We start from the raw sequence: 21,562 nt of genomic DNA on the forward strand, positions 1-21,562 counted from the left end.
TTAATGCACTTTTGATAGCGATGTGAAGAGATCCAGTCATTTTGGAAAGCATTTGGGAAACATGCCCTCAAATATTATTACACTGTGCATACCCTTTGATACAGCTATGCTATTACCAAGACTATACTCTACAGAGCTCAAAGAACTCAGAGGAAAAAGATTTATATGTACAAACATATTTTAATTCTTTTTGTGGTGGTGGCAGAGAAGTAGATATTGATGGGGTGGCATCAATTGGAGAAGGTTGAGCAATTTATGGAAATGATGAGGGAGACAGCTTCAGAAAAAACCTGAGAAGACTATTATGAACTGATGCAGAGAGAAATTAACAGAACCAAGAGAAAAACTTAGACAATAACAACAACATGGGGGAACAGCTAGGTGGCGCAGTAGATAGAGCACCAGTCCTGGATTCAGGAGGACCTGAGTTCAAATCTGCCCTCAGACACTTGACCCTTACTAGCTGTGTGACCCTGGGCAAATCACTTAATCCCAATTGCCTCACTAAAAAAACCAAAACAAACAAAACAAAATCCCCCCAAACAATAACAACAACATTATAAAAGCAAACAATTTTGAATGGCTTGGGAACTCTGATTGATGCAACTAACAATGATTCCAGAAGACTCATGATGAAACATGCTACTTACCACTTAACAGAGAGGTGAAGGACTCAGAATGCAGATTCACACACACGTACACACACACACATATTGCATATAGCCTGTATATATATATATATATATATATATATATATATATATATATATATATATATATATATATATATAGCCAATATGAGAAGTTGCTTTGCTTTAGTATACATTTTTTTAAGAGTGGGATGGGATTTTTTTTTCTCTTCTTTCTCTATAGAGGATGGTTGAATGGGAGGGGGAGAAGATGGAATTTGTTGAGTTTCTTAAAAGTTAATAAGAAATGAAGAGAATCCGAAGGTTTTTCATGTAGGTTATATTTTATAAAATTATTTACACTATTTTTTTATTCATGGTCAAACTGCACAACCACAAGTTATAACTTGGCTTTTAATCACTTATATTGTTTGTATATGAACACACGCAAATATATATTGTTATCTGCATTTCCCAACAAGATGGGTAACAAAAACTTTTGAGCCATAAAATAAATCAGTGAAACATAATGGCAAAAGTAGTGCTTTGGAGTAAAACTTGATAGAAAACGCAGTTGATTTGCCAGTTTAAATACAACTTTCATTTCTAGATGACTTTAAAAAATGACAATATATACATATATCAGATTTTAATACTTGACGGGGGCTTGTTGGAGCCTTCAGGAGTATAGCCCAGCTTTGATTAGTTTACTTTGAAAGGATAGATGATTTAACATACTATATCTTTTCTCTTTCCAGGATTTATAGTGCTGAGTGCTTTTATCAGTCAGGTTACCAGAACATAGTAAAGTATTATATCCCCATTGCATTTCCTTCCAAGAGCCCTTCCCAGCAATAGAGGAAGCTCATTGGATCCATATAGTGTTGTCTCTCTCAGTTCTATGGGATTCCACTGTCAGTTCCCCAAATGTGGAAAAAAACTGCTCCATCTCTTTCTGTAATATGTCGTTTCTTTTTTCTGCATCTTCTTTTGCTCTCTCGGCATTTCTCATTTTGATCTCCACCATTGTGAACTTTTTCCTCTCTTGATCTAGTTCCTCATGAAGGGTTAGCATTTCCATTTCCAATGTCAAGTTTCGTTGCTCCAAACTACAAGGAGGGGAAAAGGCATAGAATGTACCCGGTAAAGATGGAGAAGGAATCAAAGATCTTGGACGAATAAGACCAAGCCTCAATCTTCCCCTCCCCTCATTTTCCAGAAGAAAAAGTTCAGGTGGTTTAAGTGTCTTGCTTCAGGTGACATAGCAATTCCAGCACTGAGAGCCCAAGCCATTTGAACTGCAGGGCTTACAGCCTAGGACTGTCTAGTCTTTCTCACTATTAGATAAAAAACCAGACTGACCTAATGTTCACCTACAGAACTAATTTTCATTTAAAAAACACACCATTATTTTGCTTTATTTCTTTATATTTTACAAGGTACTTTGCCATTCATTATTAATTTTTATTTATTAATTTTTTTTTTGCAGGGCAATGGGGTTAAGTGACTTGCCCAGGGTCACACAGCTAGTAAATGTCAAGTGTCTGAGGCCAGATTTGAACTCAGGTTCTCCCGAATCCAGGGCCGGTGCTTTATCCACCGCGCCACCTAGCTGCCCCTTTGCCATTCATTATTACCAATTTGTTCTTAAATCTCTGTGGAACAGAGCACTTATTTAAAGATGGAATGACACTATAGATAGACCAACACCATGCAGCCAGCTACTTTCAAGTCAGAGAGGGATTATTGGAATCATTTTCAGCTGGATCATAAGGCTTCCCATGTAGGTGATATTTAAGTTTTTTCTTTAGGAAATGAAAAGGATAAAGTTTGATTGAGTAGAACTGAAGGATATATTTGCTAACTTTTAAAGGAAAAATAACAGGGATGCGATTTGATAGTGGAGTTCCTAAATTCACTGAACCTTTTCTAGTTCCATATCATCAAAAAGTTAATACCAACATGTAACCATTTAAAAAATGTATTTCATTAAATATTTTTTGGGAAGTAATTGGAATTAAGTGACTTGCCCAGGGTCACACAGCTAGTAAATGTCTGAGGCTAGATTTGAATTTAGAGCCTACTGATTGCAAGGCCAGTGCTCTATCCACTGCACTACCTAACTACCCCACCAAGTAGCCTTTTAATATGAACAGAAGAGATCCTCTTAGTCAGAATTATGGCAGGTCTTCTCAACCCTCTGTGAACACAAAGTTGCTTTGGTGTGGACAGAAGGCATCTGTCATTCATGACAAAAGGTAAAATTTTTTTACTTCCCCCATCCATAGTCTCATGATGCCTAAGGCCAGTAAGGGAAACAAAACCAAATACAATAATATAAGGGGCCTGGGGCAGCTAGGTGGCACAGTGGATAGAGCACTGGCCCTGGATTCAGGAGGAACTGAGTTTAAATCTGGCCTCAGACACTTGACACTAGCTATGTGACTCTGGGCAAGTCACTTAACCCTCATTGCCCCGCCAAAATAAAATAATAATAATAATTATTAATAATAATAGAGGCCTTAGGCTCCCTCCTTTTTTGCAGATATGGAAACTGAATTCTAAGGAGTTAAATGATTTATTCAAACTCTCACAGCTACTTATTGGTAGAACTGGGATCCAGGCTAAACTCTAATTTGTTGCTTTTTCCACATTCAGAGACTCATATAATGGAGAAGCAAACTCACTGAACCTTAGTTTTCTTTCCTGTAAAATGGTGATTAATAATATCTTAAGTACTTACCTCACAGGGTTGTTATGAGACTCAAAAAACAGATTATTAAACTTTGCAAACTTTAAAGTGCTATCATTACTATAACCAAAATTAACATGATGCATATGATAATTCTCAGTCTTTTTTAGCCCAAGCCCAAATTTTTTGGGATGTAGGGCCATTTTTTCCCCCAATTCCTTTTTCCCAGTTAGAGCACTATTCAGATGCCCAGATGAATGTTTCCATAAGGGAATTTCTTCCTGGCCTTTCTTAGGGAATTTATATATTTCTCTGAATCACGAGAAAAAAAAATCAGTTGAGAAATCAGGAAAAAATGTGATCATTAAAGGCTAACTATCAGTAGAAAGATGACTGTTTCAAAGGAATATATGGGCATCAAGTCAAAAGCAAGAAAAAGAAACTGAGACATATAGTTGAAGGTCAAGGTTGGGATTTTTGGAACTCAGGATGGGAGCACAAAGGAGAGAAGTGGTCACGATTTAATTAGTCGTCTTGCTTGTAGCTGCTGCAGTGTTATAAGTGTGTGTTCGTGGCCCTGTCTGCTCCTAGTGGTGAGTCATTCTCGCAAATTACATAAGGGTAAGTTTATGTGCGTAGCATACTTTATAAAAATTGCATGAATAGTATTAAAAGATTAGCAAGTTTTGGAAAGAAAATAAGTCCTTTAAATGGACAGTTTCGATATGTGACTATATGATGCTGTTAACCTTCCTAGGAGATCTGAATATTAAGTTATCTGAATATGACCTGGTATTTTCTAGTGTTTAAATACTCACCATAGTTTACATTTCTTTGTAAATACTACTAAATTCAACATTCTTATTTATGAAATAATTTTAGATATCAAAAATAACGAGCATAAAGAATGTTGGAAATGTAATATTTACATTAACATACTGAAAGGAAATCAGTCAATTGCCAGATATTTTAAATGATTGTCATAATATATTGGTCCATACAATAGCAAACCATGCAATTATTATTATTATTAATTATTTTTTTTTAGTGAGGCAATTGGGTTTAAGTGACTTGCCCTGGGTCACACAGCTAGTAAGTGTCAAGTGTCTAAGGCTGGATTTGAACTCAGGTACTCCTAATTCCAGGGCCAGTGCTCTATCCACTGAGCCATCTAGCTGCCCCCATGCCAATTATTTTTATAACTTTTTTTTTTTACAAAAAACTCAAACTCTTAATATAATCCTGTCAAAGAAAAATGATTTACTCTTTACTTTTTTATGACAGCTCATTATTACCTAAAACATACAATGTTATGAAAATATAGAATAATGGATAATTTCAGAAATTCTTGAGAAATCCTGAAAATACTAGGGTTTTGGTCCCCAAATCTCAAGGATTAGTATCTTCCAGGAATATGGAAACACTAGCCCAGATCTACTGTGAACATGCCTAGTTCCAATTAGAAAGATCATCCTTTGTATTCCTTAGTTCAGTAATTTTCTCTTAGAAAGCGCTTAACAGGGGCAGCAGAGGCCCTGGAGTCAGGAGGACCTGAGTTCAAATCTGGCCTCAGACACTTGACACTTACTAGCTGTGTGACCCTGGGCAAGTCACTTAACCCTCATTGCCCCCCCCAATAAAAAAACAAAACATTTAACACCAACTGCTTTATATAATGTATAGCAAATATGAAAACTTAAAGCAATTAAGATCCAGCATGCTTGACTCAGATCATATTACTATTGTTCCCAACTCTCTACTGAGAACAATTAAACAAATGGTGGTGTTCTCCTAAATTCCTGCTACTTATTGCCTGACAGGTCTTTGCCTCCCTCCCTAGTTCCTTCAACATTTGCCACTCCATCCTTCTCCTTGGATCATGCTATCATGCTATTTTCCATATGCTTTATGGCTACAAATATCTGACGCCACTTACCTCTTGATCCTGGATTCATATTCTATTTTCTGTTTAGTTATCTCCTGTTTTAGGCTAGAAACCAGATCGTGCAGGGCACTGTGGTTGCTTGGCTTGATCCCCACAAAGGTTTCAGCCTCGTCCCTGTTGCTGATAGCTTGGATGCTATGGTCCCCCATCCTCCTCTTCTCCAATTTGCTTTCATAATCTCCAGGGTATGCGGGCTCTTCGAGGGGGGATTTTTCCAACGCAGGATCTTCAAAGTTTGCACCACAGAAGTCATGGTCCGGACATGTGGTGGTAGAAGAGTGACAGGAGGTAGAATTTTCAGAAAGGGATATTTCACCCAAGGAGGTAGACCAGGCAGCACTGTCCAAGCTCTGCTTGTCCTCTGAGCTCACCAGAGAGAATTGCTGATGAACGTTGTCATACGTGGAGAGCCTGTTAGGTTGGTCCAAGTCTCCTACCGGGTCTTTCTGTTTGTTATCCCGCAGCGTCACATAGCCATTGGACATCCAGTTTGTGGCACGGCTATTCATCGTGTTTCCAAGAGTGTCTGTGCTCAAAATGCCCATGCGGACCCCTCCGTTCTGCACACTGCACGTCCCCATTTTGGTACCTGCCCCTTTTAGGGAAGATGTTCTCCTGGCCTGTAAGTTTCCAGTAGAGGAGTATTGAGTTTTCTCATTGCTATCTGCATTGCTGCTGCTAAAGGACCCGTTGGTGACTATGCCGCTGCCTTTATTAAAGGCAGGATTTTTTTTAACTGTGAGAGCAGGACTTCTGGAAACATCAAATCTGTGTACACTGTTTTGTGGGCTGTTGGCCTGGGAGCCTGGCAGAGTTACGAGAGACCCATTATCCATGCTAATTCTCTGGGGAGACTCAAGCTTATCCCAAGAGTACCTTATGCTTCCTGGGTCCTTGGTGTTGTTCTCTTTATTCTGCAGCTGGTCAGTCATCGATTTCTTCTGAATTTTATTGTTATTGTTGCACATGACCTCTGGGTGCTTGGTCTGAAGCTCTGCATCTTTGGGGAAGAGCTGCTTGTGTCTGCCAATCATCACTGACATCAACTGTTGGACCACAGAAGTTCCTGGAATGACAAATTAATTCATATGGGTAAAATAGTTCAGAATGAAAAATTAAGCGTTATTCACTCACTCTTAAAATTACAAAGCCCAGGAATTTAGTTCTGAAAGAAAAGGAGAAAACAGTTATCCAGAAAGATTTGGGAGACGTGTTCACTTTGATATTTGAATTTGAGTTACCATCTCAACATTTCAAGACTGGAATAAAAGATGTCCGTCGACTGGGGAATGGCTAAAGAAATGGGAGTGTGAATGTAATGGAATATTATTGTGCTGTAAAAAGGACAGGGGAGCATGGACAGAGTTAATCCCCTGATGTCATGTGAAATAAGTGGAGCCAGGAAATGGTATTTACACGGACAAGAGCAATGTAGCTGGAAAGAACAACTTAAAAACCACTGGCAATGAATGATGCTAAATTTGAAAAGGCTTGGCTTTTTTCTTTTATTAATAAAGAAGAGATAGGAGAAAATATTCCCCCGCCACTCCTCTGCATAGGTGCAGAGCACTAACTATAAAGTCAACGTTTTTTCATGTACTAATTAGTTTTGCTAATTTTTTTTTCTTCCTCTTTTTCTTTAATTTTTTTTTATTATTATAAGAGATGGCTCGTTAGAGAGAGCGGGGAAGGATATGGGTAGAATTAACGCTTCTTTTGAATAGAGTCCTGATATTTGTATTTCCATTTTAATAAGGTTGTCACATCAGGGAATAATCAAAACAAATATGCTAAATGCATATTTTGCTTCTGTATAAGAATTTACTAAGAGAATGGCATTCTTTATAGACTTGATTTTTAAAAATAGATTTTTATTGGTATCATAGCACACAATGCATAGGACATCAGAGATGCTCCCATATACTTTAACTCACTTTAACTACATAAAAAAGGTCCCCATGTTTATATCCTCTAATTCTATACCTCATGCAGCAGAAAGGGGTTAGAGTGAACATTATGGCAGACATAGAGTCTGGGCTTTTGAAGGTAGGGAAAAGGTTGTATATGTATGACAAGTTCTTTTTGTGATAACAAGGAATTGGTAAAGTAGATATCCTTTGATTGGAGAATGGCAAACTCCCCCCCCCCAAAAAAAAACCCCAAACCCACAACAGCAACAACCAAAAACCTAACAACCCCAAACCCAAAATAGAACATGAACATAGTCCATGAATACAATGAAATATTTGCATGCAGTAAAAACAAATGACAAGTTTTATGAATTGATAAAGACTTAATCAACTGGCCTGGGTTATTTCAGACATGGTTGGAGGTTGTGGCAGTACCATCTCATACCAGTTTGGTGGCTTGATCTGGGCCATGTAGGCCATTTTTTTTTTTGGCAGGGCAATTGGGGTTAGGTGACTTGCCCAGGGTCACACGGCCGGTAAGTGTCAACTGTCTGAGGCCAGATTTGGACTCAGGTCCTCCCGAATCCAGGGCTGGTGCTTTATCTACTGCGCCACTTAGCTGCCCCCATGTAGGCCAATTTTGAAGGTCTTGTATAGGCCCTTTGAAGAAGGTTTAAGGGCTTGGGCTGGTCCACCACAGACAAACTTAAGATCATACCCAGTCAGGGGCAGCTAGGTGGTGCAGTAGATAAAGCACCGGCCCTGGATTCGGGAGGACCTGAGTCCAAATCTGGCCTCAGACACTTGACACTCACTAGCTGTGTGACCCTGGGAAAGCCACTTAACCCTCATTGCCTCGCTTAAAAAAAAAAAAAAGAAAATAGTAAGCACTTAATAAATGTTTGTTGAATGATTAATTGCTTTATTCTACTCTAATTTTAAGTCCCTATCTGGAATACTGTGTTCAGGTTATCACATTATAAAAGGAACAAGGACAAACTAGGCCGCATTGAGAAAAAGAATCAGGAGAATCATTTGAAGATACTGGGAATGCCTAGTCTGAATAAGAGAAGGCCTACCAAGAGCCATGACAGCTGTCTTCCAGAATTGGAAGGGCAAGATGAGAAGAGGGTCTAGACCCGTCCTCATGGGTTCTGAAGGGAAGAACCAAAAATAATGAATGGACGTTGGAGAGATTCAATATATGGGAAGATCACACTATGAGTTCACAGTATCAGAGCAAGCTTCCTAACAATTATAGATCTGAAACAGAATGGGCTACTTAGGGAGATCATCACGGGAAGTCTCCAAGAAGAAGTTGGATTACCACGTGTTGAGATTTTGTGGAAGGAGTTTCTTTTAGGCAGTTGGGTTTTACAGTGAATAGAGAGCTGGCCTTGGGATCAGGAAAAACCTGATTCCAAAACCAGTCCCAGCCACCTGCTAGCAATTGTGACCTTAGGCAAGTCACTTCACTGCTATCTATCTCATCTGTGAAATGGGGATGATAATAGCACCTACCACCCAGGGAATATGTAAGGATCAAATGAGATATCTGTAAAGCACTTAGCTAGCATTTATATAGTGCTTTACGGTTTGCAATTATTATTATTCAACTAAGATATCTTCTGATATCCTTTTGAACTCTGAGACCATAGTTCTTTATAAAATATGGTATACTAAATTTTCCAACTGCCTAACTCCCAAAGAGTATTTTTACCATGTAACAAACCAAAGTCAATATATGGAAAAACTTTTGATTCCTTTTCCACGGAAAATTACACAAGACAAAACTTTTCCAGAATCTTGAGAAAAAGTTTGTCCAAAATGGTTTCTTGCTTTAGAAATGGGGGGATTTATCTTTTACTCACCCTCCATAAGGGTCCTAGGGTCTTGTACTTTGGGACGCAAAATAATGGCACCAAAGACAGCGGCCAAGTTCTGTACACTCGTCTTGTTAGCGCTCGAGTTGGACTGGACTTCAGCCAGGAAGCTGTTTGATGTCAGAAAAGAAGCCGAATACAGAGGGATTGACGTCAGTGAAGATCATGGAATCCTGAGCCAAATACCCATTACCTCTGGCTGTTTTCTATTTTCATGTTATTCGTGGATAAGACACTAGGGGGAGTAGAGTGTCATACAATGACTGAGTTAGACTTAATGGAGCATTAAAATAGTAAAAATAGAGGAAATGTGCCAGACTATTACTGGGCTAGCTTGATGAGGTCATATTCTATTTATCCCAACCTGCATACCCAACTGGCACAGAGTCAGAATGACCAGGGCTTCCTTCAGCCACACTTCTGACACATACTGACTGTGGGAAAGTCACAACTTCTCAGTACCCCAGGGGACTCTCAGAGGTGAGAAACTACAGGGCAATCCCAGCATGTGATGCAGAAAGCCTTCCTTATCCAAGAGTACCCTATTCTAGAGAAAATAACAGATCCAGTCCAAAACAAACAAAAACAAACCAACACCCCCCTCCCCCAACTCCCCACATGTGAAGTAGCAAGGGGTAAAAAACCTTTGTCACTTGTCCTTCTGGTAGCAGATGTTATTTTTTTTCCTTTATATCTTTCATCTATCCCCTTCTTCCCTTACTTTCCAAACTGTCTTTAGTTATGCAAAAGCTCTAGCCAATTATTTTGCCCTTCCCAATGTGGGAGGACAGTACATTGAATGGATGGATGTTAGATAAAATAGACATGATATATCCAGATGTTTCGGATTTTAGAAAATACGTCCATTTTCATGTATTTGCTACTATTTAGGGAAGCCTAACATATATGGCAAACCTAATGCCAGATTAAAGTTGAAAGTAATAATTCTTCCCCCAAAAGCAGAGGTTAAAAGTCAGCTTACATCTATTTATGGGCAGCCGGGTGCCACAGTAGATAGAGCACAGGGCTGGGAATCTTGAAGACCCATCTTTCTCAGTTCCAAACTGGCCTCACACACTTACTAGCTGTGTGACCCTGGGCAAGGAACTTAACCTTGTTTGCTTCAGTTGCTCATCTGTAAAATGAGCTGGAGAAGGAAATGACAAACTGATCCAGTATGTTCACCAAGAAAACCCCAAATGGAGTCTCAAAGAGTTGGACACGACTGAAATGACTCAACGACAACAATTAAATCTATTTAATACCAACAAAAACGGGTAAAACTAGATTCTTCTGCTGGAAAGACAAAAAACCTTTGCTTTTACTTATTCACAAAAGTCATAGCATTGATTGCACATTGCGAGGATTAATCTGATATTTTAGTAATAAAGACATATAATTAAATATATGTGTGCATTGAATATAAAGGCCTTGGTTATATTGTTATTTATGGAATTTTCTACTCCTAAGTTTAAGACACAATCTACCTATTTATTGCCACCACTGATGAAATATAATGATAATGGATATACATGGTAAATCCTACTTTCCTTTATCTGATCATCAAGCCATCTCAGCTTCTCTTCATGGTTTTTCATGTATTTTAGTCTACAGTGCAACTGTCTTCTTTTTTTTTTAGATAAGTGAAATGCTTCTGAAAATCAGTTAAAAAAAACTTGGGTTTTAAAGAAAAAACTAAATTGTAGTTTTTTTTTTGTAGTTACTTTGTTTGGAGTTTTTTATAATAAAGATTTTTATTTAAAGTTTTGAATTCCAAATTCTATCCCTCCTTTCCTTCCTCCCTTTTCGCCTCCCTGAGGCACTAAGCAATCCGTTATCGGTTATACTTGTCCAATTATGTAAAATATTTCCATATTAGTCCTTTTGTACATAAACTGAAGTTTTAAAAATGTGGTGGGAAGGTATTATTTAACAAAATACTCCAGTGAAGTGTTTTTTTTTTTTCATTTCCCTTGGAGTAGGGATTGAACCTTGATCAGGTCTAATTTAGGACACCAAAGGGTAAGTTTGACTGGGAAGGGAGAAGGGAGAATACACTTGTTAAACCAAAAAGCAGATTTTCTTTTTTTTCCTTTTTTTTTTTTTTTTTGCAGGGCAATGAGGGTCACACAGCTAGTGTCAAGTGCCTGATCTGATTTGAACTCAGGTCCTCCTGAATCCAGGGCTGGTGCTTTATCCACTGTGCCACCTAGCTGCTCCCTAAAAAGCAGATTTTCTAAGATGATCTCAGGCATAACAAAAAACTCCCATGGAGCAGAAGTGTAAAAGTGTGCTGGATCTTGATTTTTACTATTAATACAGACCAGGAAAGTAGGGCCTAATGATCCTTCTGACCTTTGGGGTATTAAGCAGAAAAAATCAGAAAAGTCACCCCAGGTGACTGGTGGCCAATCATTTGCAGCATCACTGCTTTTTTGATTCTTTAAAATCTGTTTTTCCTTTCCGAAACAAAATTCATCAAGCATTTGATTGCTGACCCACTCATAGAGGAGATAAGCAAAGTTTAGACCATTGTGAGGTATGTTAATTTCACCCTTGCCATAGGAATCCTATTCTGTACAGGAGGAACCACAGGTGCAGACATCTGGGGCATGTGTTTGGCTGGAGAGCTAATAGGGCAAACTGTGGGTTATGATTGAACACCTCTAAAGTCAGACTTCTCCTTCCAGTCCTTGGGGGGCCAGGCAGCACTGTGGCCTGAGCTTGAAGCTCAAGGCCCCTCACTACAGGGCTGGAAGGCCGTCTCTCTCTGAGCAGAGCCATGTTCCTGGGACATCTGGTGCTAAACAACTTCTGATGCTTGATCTAACTGTTCTGTAACTTTCCATTTGCCCTTGTGGAATATTCTCAGATTGTGAGATGTACATTACCACACCAGAGCTCTAAAATGACAACAGAAGGGAGTATTCCTTCTTAGAACATCTTTCTTTTCAGCTAGAAATGAATTACTGGATTCTTTTCTATCAATGTATCCTGCTTTGGAAATGACTCATGGAAGGCTGCACTTAGCCAGCGAAAAGGAACAGGAATACTGAATAAAAGAAGTATGGAAGGGACTTTAGGGAATATCTAATCCAATCTCCTTATCTAAGGAATGAGACAATTGAACATTCTCAGAGGTCAAGTGACTTACTCAAGCTCACACTGTATATTAATGACAAGGATAACATAGTAAATTAGTGACCAAGTTAATGTTAATTACCTTTTTGAAAAAAGGTTTTACCTGCATAGGTACTTGAGGAAATTGTAATTAACCACTGGCAGATTTTTCACCTGCTTCACTAGTTCCTTAACACCCTGTGTAAGAAAGAAAAAGGAGATAGATTATCAATTTTCCAAAAAAAAATACCTATATCATATATAAATATATTAAAGTATATGGGGAATAAATGTACTACCTTTTTATTCCATTTCCAGGATTTATTTAGAAAGAAATGGGTATCAGCATAGACATTATTGTAGATGAAACATTGGCTTCAGACAAGTTCAGAAGGAATAGAGACAAACTAAGATAAACTCAATGTAGCTGGGGGTGGGGGGCAGTAAAGATGCTTTGATGGAATAAGTATGTTACATGAGACCACTTTATAGAAACCAGTATAGCTGAACTCTTTCACTAGCAAGCGTAATCTGTGAGCAATAACCCCAGGAAGAGTGACAATCAGCCTATCTTCCCCTCTGAGCCGTCTACATAAACACAATCAGAGAAGGCTGGATCATTCTATATTTGCTACAGAGCTAGTTTGGGGTTTGTTTGGTTGGTTTTTTGGTTTTTGGTTTTTTTTGAAAGCCATTGAGAAATGTCATACTGGTGTGGTTCTGGTGGCTTTTTCTGTGTTGAGTACAAGAGAGAGTGATCTCTTTAGACTTCAGCACACTTATAGGTTGTAATTGGAAAGAACCAGAGATGATAGAAAGGTCTCACCTAGAACTAGTTCATGCAGGCCATATCTCATCAGTAAAATCCTTCAGTTTATATAGACAAAAGAATTTGTCACCACCTAAGGTTCCTATTGTGAACTTAGGGTTGGGATGGGTTTGACCTAGATAAAAAGTTGAGAGATTTTTCTCAAGGAGAGCTTGTCTTTGAATGGAGGGGAAGGGAGAACTTAAGAAAGAGAGATCTCTGGGTGTACCAAGATTTTCATGACTAACAATTCTTTCTCACACATACTAGGCCTTTAACAAAAAAACACAAACAAAAACTGGGGAGGCCTGAAATCCAGAGATGTGTGGCAATTATTGGACAAATGACTCTCACAGTTTATGGCTTAACCTACCGAGAGCAAGATTTAGGAATGTACCGGATGGTTAAGGGTGGCTAGGTAGGGCAGCAGATAGAGTGCTGGCTCACGTTCTTGAGTTCAAATCTGGCCTCAGACACTTACTACTTATGTGACCCTGGGCAAGGCACTTAACCCTGTTTGCCTGTTTCCTCATCTGTAAAATGAGCTGGAGAAGGAAATGGCAAACCACTCCAGTATCTCTGCCAAGAAAACCCCAAATGGGGTCACAGAGAGTCAGACATGACTAATTGACCAAATGACATTTCTTTGAAAGATACCATCCTCTTTTCAGTTTACCAAAGTTTTTAATCTTGGTGACATCATCAACTCTTCACTCTCAGTCGCCTCACATATCCAATCAGTTACTAAATCTATTTGTTTCTACTGCCTCAATATATCTCACATATGTCTTTTTCTTACCATTTATAAAGACATCCCCTTGCTGAGCCCCTTATCACCTTTCTCTGGCCTGTTGAAATAACTTTCTAATAGGCCTCTGCCTTCAGTCTCTTCCATATTCCACTCCTTCTTTCCCATAGCTGTGAAGGTGATTTTCCTAAAATAAAAGATTAATCACCTTAACCCACTCCCTATTCAATAAACTTCAGTAACTTTCTATTGCCTCTAGAATCAAATCTAAGAACCTATTTGGTCTTTAAAGCCCAAATAGTTGACCATGATCTACCTTTCTAGCTTTGTTACATATTCCTCTTCTTCATGCACTCTAGAATCCAAGCAAACTGGCCTTCTCAATGTTACTTACACATGATATTCCATTTTCCATAACCGTGCCTCTGCCTTCCAAGTCTGCCAAGCCTGGAATGTACTTATTCTTCCCTTCTGACTTCTAGAATCTCTAGTTTCCTTCATGACTTGACTCAGGACAGCTTTTGCATGTACACTTTGCTGTGTCACAATTGCTGCTAGTGCCTCCTCCCCAAATGTCTGTGGTCATTTTCCATGGGACTTCTCATTCAATTGTTGGTAACATAAAGAAATGCTAATGACTTATGTGGGTTTATTTTATACCTTGCAACTTGGTTGAAGTTATTTATTACTTTCTTTTAATTGATTTTCTAGAGTTTTCTATGCAAATCATCATATCATTTTTAAACAGTGCTAATCTTTTCTCCTTGTCTGGTTAATCCCCTTATTTTTCTTGTCTTATCATTAGTTAGTATTTTTAGTGCTCTATCAAATACTAATAGTGATAATGGACACTCTGGTTTCACCTCTTATCTTACTGAAAAGGACTTTATAAATAATGCTAGCTCTTGCTTTTGGATAGATAATACTTAAGGAAAAATCCAATTATTCCCATGTTTTCTAGTGTTTTCACAGGGGTGTTATATCTTGTCAAAAGCTTTTTCTGCATCCAATTATATAACTATATGATCTTGGTGTTAACATGGTCAATAATGTTCATAGTTTTCCCAATATTGAAACAACCCTGAATTCTTGGTATAAATCCAATCTAGGCATAATGAATAATCTTTGTAACATCTTAGAGTCTATTTGTTAATGTTTTATTTGAAATTTTTGCATTGATTCTCAGTGAAGATACTGAGCTACATTTTTCATTTTTTGTTTTCATTCCTTTGACTCTATTTTAGGTATCAATACTATTTTCATAATAAAAGAAATTTGGCAAGTCCCTTTCTTTTCCTATTTTTTTTCCAAACAGCTTTTGATAATAGAATGGACTGTTCTTTAAATATTAGGGGAATTCAATTTGTCTATTTGGTTTTGTTTTTCCTCTTTGGGAATTCATTTATAGCTTGCTCATTCCCCACCCTACCACCCTCCAAGATTGGGGTATTTAAATCTTCTATTGCTTGTTCTATTGGTGGGAATTTTGTATTTTTGTAAATATTTAATCCTTTCACTCAAATTGTTTTAATGCCATGTATTAGAGCAAAGTATTTTCTAATAATTTATTTCTTTTCATTGGTTGTAAATTCACTTTTTCACGTTTGATAATGGCAATTTCATTTTCTCTCTTTTAATTAAAAAACTGAATTACCAAATGTTTGTTATTTTATTTTTTAAGCTTTTAATTTTTCTATTATTTCTTTTTTTGTTTCCAATTTTATTAAAATTTTCTTTGATTCAGGATTTTCATTTTAGTGTTTGATTGGGTGATAATAATTTGTTGGCTTTTTAGGTTTTTTTATTTACACACTCAATTTATTGATCTGCTCTTTCTCTCTTTTATTGATGAAAGTGTTTAGAGAAGTAAAATTTCACCCAAGGATTTCATTGGCTACTTCCCTCAAATTTTCATATCTTATCATTGTTGTTACTATTTTAAATGAAATTATGGATTGTTCTACAATTTGTTCTTTGACTCACCCATTCTTAAGGATTAAGTTATTTAGTCTCCAATTAATTTTAATTGCTTCTTCTGTGGCTTTTAATTTAATATAATTGTTATAACATTGTAAAATATTTGTTTATACTTTGCTTTTCTGCACTTACTTGTTAGGTTTTTTGGGGCAAGTTAACTCTTACCTAAATCTGAAAGTGGTAAATTAAAGTCCTCCACTATTACAATTTCAGTTCAATATATTACTATGTTATAATTATTATATACTACTATGTATTATTATATTATGTATTATAAAATCTACCTGCAATTCATTTAATTTCCCCTGAATTCCTGGTCTGAATCCAGCCTGTTCCTATTGTATGATCTTTGTGATATGCTGCTGCAGTTCTTTGCTAATATTGTATCAAAAATGTTTGCATTGGTCTTCAATAGGGATATTGGTCTATAATTTTGTTTTTGTTTTGATTATCCTTGGTTTGGATACTGACCATATTTGTGCTATATAAGAATTTTCATATGACTTTTTTTCCACAAACAGTTTATGTATTGTTGGAATTGATTATTCTTTAAATGTTTGAGAGAATTTGCTTGTAGATCCATCTTGTCCTGTAATTGTTTTCCCTTTGGGACTTATTTATAGCTTATTTAAGTTTTTTTTTTCTCAACGATAAGATTGCTTAAATTCTCTATTTCTTATTCTGTTAATCTGGGCAATTTACTTTTTAAAATATTAATGCACTTCATTTAGATTATCCATTCATTTCATTGGCATATAGTTGGGTAAAAAAACTTGTAATAATTTCATTTATTTCTTCTTCATTGGTTGTGAATTTACCTTTTTCATTTGTAATACTGGTTTGGCTTCCTTATTTTTACATTGTTAGCTAATAGCTTCATTATTTTATTTTTAAAAACAGCCCCCAATTTTATTTATTAATTTGAGGGCTTTTTAGTTTTCATTTTATTAATCTCTCCTTTGTTTTTGGAATTGCAATTTTGGTGTTTTAATTTGTAGATTTTCTAGGTTTTTTTAATTGCATACCCAATTAATTGACCTACTTTCCCAACTTTTAATTGATGAAGTTAAATAGAAATATGCCTTTTTCTCAATATATAGGGATATAAAATATTGCTATCTTATCTCATTATTGTCATTGTCTTTAATGAAACCACTATTTGTTTCTAGGATATGTTATTTGATACACTTATTCTTTAGGATTAAGTTTAGTTGTTAATTAATTTTTAGTCTTCACTTCAAAGTCCTTTTGTTGTATTATAATCTGTAAGACATACATTTAATATTTTTGCTTTCATGAGGGTCTTTCCCCCCTAATAAATGGTCAGTTTTTGTGAAGATTCTATGCACAGCTGAGAATACCAATATTCCTTTCAATATTTTCCAGAAGTTTATCATTTCTAGATTTTTCTAACCTATTCAGGTTCTTTATTTCTTTTTAATTTTTTGGTGAGATTTATCTAGGTCTGAAAGGGCTAAATTGAGGATATATATATATATATATATATATATATATATACATATATAATATATATTTATACCCACCCCATCCCCCCATATATATAGAGAGAGAAAGAGAAAGAGAAAGAGAGAGAGAGAGAGAGAGAGAGAGAGACGGAGAGAAAGTTTTCAACATTTCTTTTTTTTTTCTTTTCTTTTCTTTTTTTTTTTTTTTGGCGAGGCAATGAGGGTTAAGTGACTTGCCCAGGGTCACACAGCTAGTAAGTGTCAAGTGTCTGAGGTCAGATTTGAACTCAGGTTCTCCTGAATCCAAGGCCATTGCTTTATCCACTATGCCACCTAGCTGCCCCCTCTTGCACACACATATGTATGTATATACATATACATATATATATATGTATGTATATACATACATATATATATATATATATATTACTGCCTTTTTCTCTCTATAACTCATTTAACTTTTTCTTTAAGAATTTAGCTGCTACGCCATCTGCTAAACATATATTTACTCTTGATATTTATTCATTGTCTGTGGCACCTCTCAGTAACCTATTTATTTGTTTATTTATTTATTTGGCAGGGCAATGAGGGTTAAGTGACTTGCCTAAGGTCACACAGCTAGTAAGTGCCAAGTGTCTCAGGCTGGATTTGAACTCAGGTCCTCCTGAATCCAGGACTAGTGCTTTATCCACTGTACCACCTAGCTGCCCCCTTGACTTTTTTTTTGGGGGGGGCAATGGGGGTTAAGTGACTTTCCCAGGGTCACACTATGTGGTAAAAAGTTTTAACAGTTGGTTAGATAATGGAGAGACGCCAGTTTTTTTTTAGGACCACCCTTTTGGGGAGGAGACCAACAGCATGAGCTACACACACCAGTCCGCCTGCGACGCACGCCAGATTGCCTGCTGAGCACTCGACTTCTGGGGTGCGAGCTTAAAAGGCAAGGAGAGAATGGAAGTGGGGCCTTTTTTCCTGCTCCGCTGGTCTCCTGGCTGTGCTGCACAGACAGACACGGACTGGAGTTTGACTCGGCCCAGCTCTCGGTTAATAGCACCGCTTGACTCGGTCTCTCTCCCCAAAGGTGGCCTTGGGTTTTGGTGAGTTTTATACAGAATATAGACTAAGCCTAGACTTAAGACGATTTGTATTGTATTTCTACTTTCCTATCCTTCTAATCAACTTCACCTTGTGACTACCATACAATAAAAGCTCTATCTAGAAAACCAGAAGCTTCTTCCATTTACTAGTCTGGGAGATAAATTAAGGGAAAGGTTAAGTAGGGTAGATTTATGATCTAATATCCAATTTTAATCTCACAGCTAGTAAGTGTCAAGTGTCTGAGGCCAGATTTGAACTCAGGTCTTCCTGAATCCAGGGCCAGTGCTTTATCCACTGTGCCACCTAGCTGCCCCGACTTTGTTTTCATATTTCTTAATATCGTATAGAATCAATAGTTCCTATTTGGCTCATTCTTGTTTTTAGGAAGTTATATTCTTTTATAAGGTTTCATAATTTTTGATCCAAGCTTTTAATTATTTGTCCATACCATTATTTGTCCACACCTTTCTTTCATAGCTCTTGTTTCCCCCATATTTTTTCCTCTTATTTGTTTTTTTAAAAGTCTTTAGTTCTTTCTTTTCTTTTTTTTTTCAAAAACTCTTGCTTTATGTCTTCCAGGAATTTTAGTTGGACTTGTGTCTGAGACTTTGCTCCAAATCATTTATCCTCTTCTGGGTTTGTGTCTTGAGTGTCACTGTCACCATAATAGCTTTTTTTTTTTTTAATGCTTGATCATTCTTCCAGCCTACTTCTTGACTCGGAACTTTACATTATGGCCAGACTCTGTGAACTTATGAGGAGGCTGGAATATTTGGTCTGAGTTTCTGTCCTCTTGGGTCCTTCTGTTGCCTTTTTGTGGTATTGAGTGTTGTATTATTCTAGAATCTCACGGACAACTCAGTTTGGAGACATGCAAGTTTTCAGAGCTCCCAAAGGGATGTCATCAGGCATGAAATCTGCTTCCTGCCCTTCTGGGGTGGGCTCTGAAAGTTCTTGCCCCAGGTTTTGGTTTGAGCAAGATGCCAGTTAGTTTGTCCCTGATTGGAAATTTCAGAAGATTGCTCCTAGAAAGCAATGGAACTTTGGATCCCTTGTGGACTTGGGCTCCTCTTCAGGTTATTTTATTGTAGGCTTCAACCTGGGCTGTAGGCAAGAAGTAAAATCCTCTTGTCCATTCCTGGGACCAGAGCCACACAGTTACTATTTGCTTCCCAATCCATTCCTTACCCAATATACAACTAAACTGCACGTATTCTTTCTATTCTCTTCCTATCCCTAGGCATAGTTCTCTTCCTCAGCTGGCCCTGGGTCTATGACCCAGGCCTGGGACAGAATTGCCAGATGGTACCTGTACCTGCCCTTGGCTTTAGTTCAAGGATCCCCAGGGTCCTCTTCTTGCCTTGGTGATGTCAGCCTTGGACCTTTTTTGGTCTCTGGGCATTAGAATGCTCGGCCACACTCTGTTCCCATTGCCCTTTTCTAAATGACTCACTGTTATTTTTTCTTCCTGATTTCTCAATCAGGATTCAGTCAGGTACATTTTTCTAGATCTTTATGGAGAAGGTGTGGTAGGGGGATATGGCTTATACTTCTTCCTGCTACTCTACCATCTTGACCCCCTTAAGGTGAGACCACAACATACCAAAAAGTGATACTAATATTTTGGGTTGGTCCCTGAGATCAGACCCAATCCATGTGAGTCCAGAGTTTAGGGATCTTGGGTCATAGATGATTATACTAATGCACAAAGAAGTATAAGAACAACTTTAAAGAGAATCAAAAGGGCAGATTACAAATTAAGGTCAGAAACACTGACACAAAAACCAAACACATTTAGATTCAGAATTACTATTAAACTTACCATTTCTTCTTCTTTACTGAGTAAATTTGCACAGCACAGAAAATCTTCATACTTTGCATAGGGGATGATTGGTTCTGGAAGTTCTCGGAGATATAATTGAAGAAGAGAAGCCACTGTGTGCACATCTGTGTTACTGGAGGGATAGAACATTAAAGATATTTTTCAGAGAAATAATGAGGCTTTAGTGGGCCTTTGGCACAGTGTAAAATCATAGATTAATTTTAAAGATCCACAAATAGTCCCAGAGAGGTGGAAATGAAATAAGATGGATTCCTTAGAAAGCCCACAAAACAGGCTTATGAATACTTATTGATAATAAAAATCCTCTTGGATTCAGGTTTTACTAAATGTATCCGAGAGGAAGGAAAGATTCAAGAAGACTGAGTCCAAAAAGAAACTAATAATGTGATTAATGAGAAAAGAGGAAGGTAGAAGGAAATAAGCATTTATTAAGGACCTACTATGTGCCAGGCACTGCACTAAGTTCTTTTACAGATATTATCTCATGTGATCCTCACATCAACTCTATAAGGTCAGTGCTATTATGATCCCTATACGACAGTTGAAGAAATTCAGGCAAATGGAGGTTAAGTGACTTGCTCTAATCTAGGTCGTAATGTTTTGAGGTCCATTACTTATTTATTTCAGTGCTTTTACTGGGCTGAAGTTGTAACTGGATGATAAGCTTTCTTTAGATTCTTTCTCAGCTGAGAAATGTATTGGCTGTAGGTGTCTACATGGCTCTCACCCAAACACCAGTATACAATAGAGTATAAAACCAATGGCATAAATATATGCATGGATTAGAAAAGGCACGCGTCAGCTCTACAAAGAATTTTCTTCTGGTCTCAGTGTATCTATTGTGAGAAACAATGATTAATAATCAATATCTTGGAGGACCCAGAGATCTTCCCTTCTTTCTTAGTTCTCCCTCCCCCTCCACACAAAGGCAAGCTCTCTTTCTTAGATTCTATCATTTTATCTAGGTCAAACCCACCCCAACCCCAAGCTCACAAAAAGAGATTAAGTCACACCTATATGAAACTATTTTGCTCTAACCAGTTTGAGGGGGGGTCTTGCATTCTTTCGTCTGATGTCATCCTTGGACTTCATTGTAATATAACCCACCTTCAAATCATGTCAACCAATTAGATTTGAATAATGCTAACCAATTAGATTTGCTTGCTGTGTGATGGACCTCCTACAGTAGAAAGGTATATGAGTGGAGACCTAGGAGGAGTAGGAGTAGGGGGGTGGTCTTTGTTCTGAGAGAGATGGCCATAGACCCACCTTTTATTGAAAAGGGATAAAAAACCTGGACAGGTAGCCATGTGCTTGCTTGGGACCATAAGAGGCTAAGGAGACTCTTGGTCAATCCCTTATTGGTAGAAATTGATAAATTGATAAGAATCTTACCCAAAACTTGTGTCTATAGCAATTATTTTCACCATCACACTTTTTTTG

The 21,562-nt window shown here is 37.5% G+C and overlaps 1 protein-coding gene across 1 annotated transcript in view; it reads right to left on the reverse strand.

Annotated features, from left to right (window-relative positions):
* Positions 1–994: 994 nt before the first annotated feature.
* ARHGAP24 (Rho GTPase activating protein 24) overlaps positions 995–21,562 on the reverse strand; it is a 109,172-nt gene continuing 88,604 nt past the window's right edge. Inside the window, exons 6-10 of the mRNA XM_043971273.1 lie at positions 20,099–20,231; positions 12,304–12,377; positions 9,048–9,169; positions 5,258–6,332; positions 995–1,738 (exon numbers count right to left, since the gene is read on the reverse strand). Of these exons, the coding sequence (XP_043827208.1) occupies positions 1,495–1,738; positions 5,258–6,332; positions 9,048–9,169; positions 12,304–12,377; positions 20,099–20,231 (1,648 nt within the window). The 3' untranslated portion in view covers positions 995–1,494. The remainder of the gene's footprint in view (positions 1,739–5,257; positions 6,333–9,047; positions 9,170–12,303; positions 12,378–20,098; positions 20,232–21,562) is intronic.

This window comes from Dromiciops gliroides, chromosome 6 (genome assembly GCF_019393635.1).
Source record: "Dromiciops gliroides isolate mDroGli1 chromosome 6, mDroGli1.pri, whole genome shotgun sequence".
NCBI lineage: Eukaryota > Metazoa > Chordata > Mammalia > Microbiotheria > Microbiotheriidae > Dromiciops > Dromiciops gliroides.